Below are 1,670 nucleotides of genomic sequence, written 5' to 3' on the forward strand. Positions count from 1 at the left end.
TCAGCTACTCCATTCCCGAGGAAAGTCCAAAAGGATCATTAATCGGTAACATCGCTCGGGATTTGGGTTTGGACAGTAAACGGTTATCTTCGGGAAACGCTCGAATTTTTACTGGAGACAACACGGATTACATTGAGCTGAAAAGAGAACGGGGAGTCCTCATTGTCAAAGAAAAGATGGACAGGGAGCTGCTTTGTGGCCAGACGACGCCTTGTGCCCTTCATTTTCAGGTTATTCTGGAAAATCCCATGGAGTTTTACACTGTTGCTGTTGAAATTGTCGATTTAAATGACAACGCTCCATTATTTGAAAAGTCGGACATGAAATTTAAAATAAGCGAGTCGGCGGTGATAGGAGCAAAATTCTTGCTGGAGAGAGCCATAGATCCCGATGTTGGCATGAACGGTCTTCAGAGTTATTTTCTCTCCAAAACAGAACATTTTGCTTTGAAGCTGAAAGATCAACCAGACGGTGAAAAGATTGTTGAAATGGTTTTGCAGAAATCTCTTGACAGAGAGAAACAGGAGGAGCTATTTTTAGTGTTAACTGCAGTGGACGGAGGAGAACCGCAACTAACCGGCACAGCAAAAATACACGTCACGGTGCTTGATGCTAATGACAATGCGCCAGTTTTTACGAAGCCACTTTACAAAGCTACTATTCCAGAAAATGCCCCTAAGGGTACAGTTGTAATCAGAGTTAGTGCCTCTGATGCAGATAAAGGATTAAACTCCAAAATACTTTATTCTATCTCCAATACAATAGCAGATATACGAGATTTGTTTAAGATGAATGAATCAAATGGCGATCTGATATTAGCTGATAGTATAGATTACGAGAAAGCGCGTTACTATCAGATACACGTACAAGCAAGTGATGAAGGAGGATTAACAGATTCCTGTAAAGTAACTGTTGATGTTGCAGACATTAATGATAATAAACCCGTTATTAATGTAATATCACAGATTAACATAATTCCAGAAGACTCTAAACCGGAGACAATAGTGACCATGGTAAATGTTCAGGACATAGATTCAGGAGAAAACGGCAAAGTTCACTGTGCAATTAATGAACAGATTCCTTTTACATTAAAACTAGCAACAGGTGGTTTCTTTAATCTTGTGACAGAAAGTAAATTGGACAGAGAAACAGGATCCGGGTATAATATCACTGTTCTCTGCTCTGATGAAGGAGTTCCTTCACTTTCCAGCAGCGTCACTCTCACTTTGCAAGTCTCTGATGTCAATGACAACGCACCTCTATTTGAGAGGAGCTCATATGAGGCCTACATTGTAGAAAACAACACACCAGGTGTGTCTATGTTCACAGTGAAAGCTACAGACACTGATTGGAACCAGAATGCTCGTGTTTCTTACATACTGGAGGACTCCTCTGTTAACGGAGTGCCAGTCTCCTCCTATGTGTCCGTCAGTGCTGATAGTGGAGTCATCCATGCAGTTCGATCTTTTGACTATGAACAGATCAAAGATTTCCAGTTAAGCATTAAAGCGCAGGATGGAGGCTCTCCTCCTCTGAGCAGCAACGTGACTGTGAAAATCCTGATCCAGGACCAGAACGATAATCCTCCTCAGGTTTTGTACCCAGTCCAGACTGGTGGCTCCATGGTGGCTGAAATGGTGCCTCGTTCAGCAGATGTGGGCTACCTGGTG

At 42.3% G+C, this 1,670-nt stretch overlaps 2 protein-coding genes across 3 annotated transcripts in view; both read left to right on the forward strand.

Annotated features, from left to right (window-relative positions):
- LOC106950266 (protocadherin gamma-A11-like) overlaps positions 1 to 1,670 on the forward strand; it is a 165,445-nt gene that overhangs the window by 47,726 nt on the left and 116,049 nt on the right. The gene's annotated exons all lie outside the window — the stretch shown is intronic.
- LOC106950262 (protocadherin gamma-A2-like) overlaps positions 1 to 1,670 on the forward strand; it is a gene marked incomplete at its 3' end in the record, with an annotated part of 10,856 nt that extends 9,186 nt beyond the window's left edge. The window contains exon 3 of the mRNA XM_015037004.1: positions 5 to 1,670. Coding sequence (XP_014892490.1) covers positions 5 to 1,670 — 1,666 coding nt within the window. The remainder of the gene's footprint in view (positions 1 to 4) is intronic.

The sequence above is a fragment of the Poecilia latipinna genome, unplaced genomic scaffold (genome assembly GCF_001443285.1).
Source record: "Poecilia latipinna isolate Pla-1442-1.1 unplaced genomic scaffold, P_latipinna-1.0 Scaffold388, whole genome shotgun sequence".
NCBI lineage: Eukaryota > Metazoa > Chordata > Actinopteri > Cyprinodontiformes > Poeciliidae > Poecilia > Poecilia latipinna.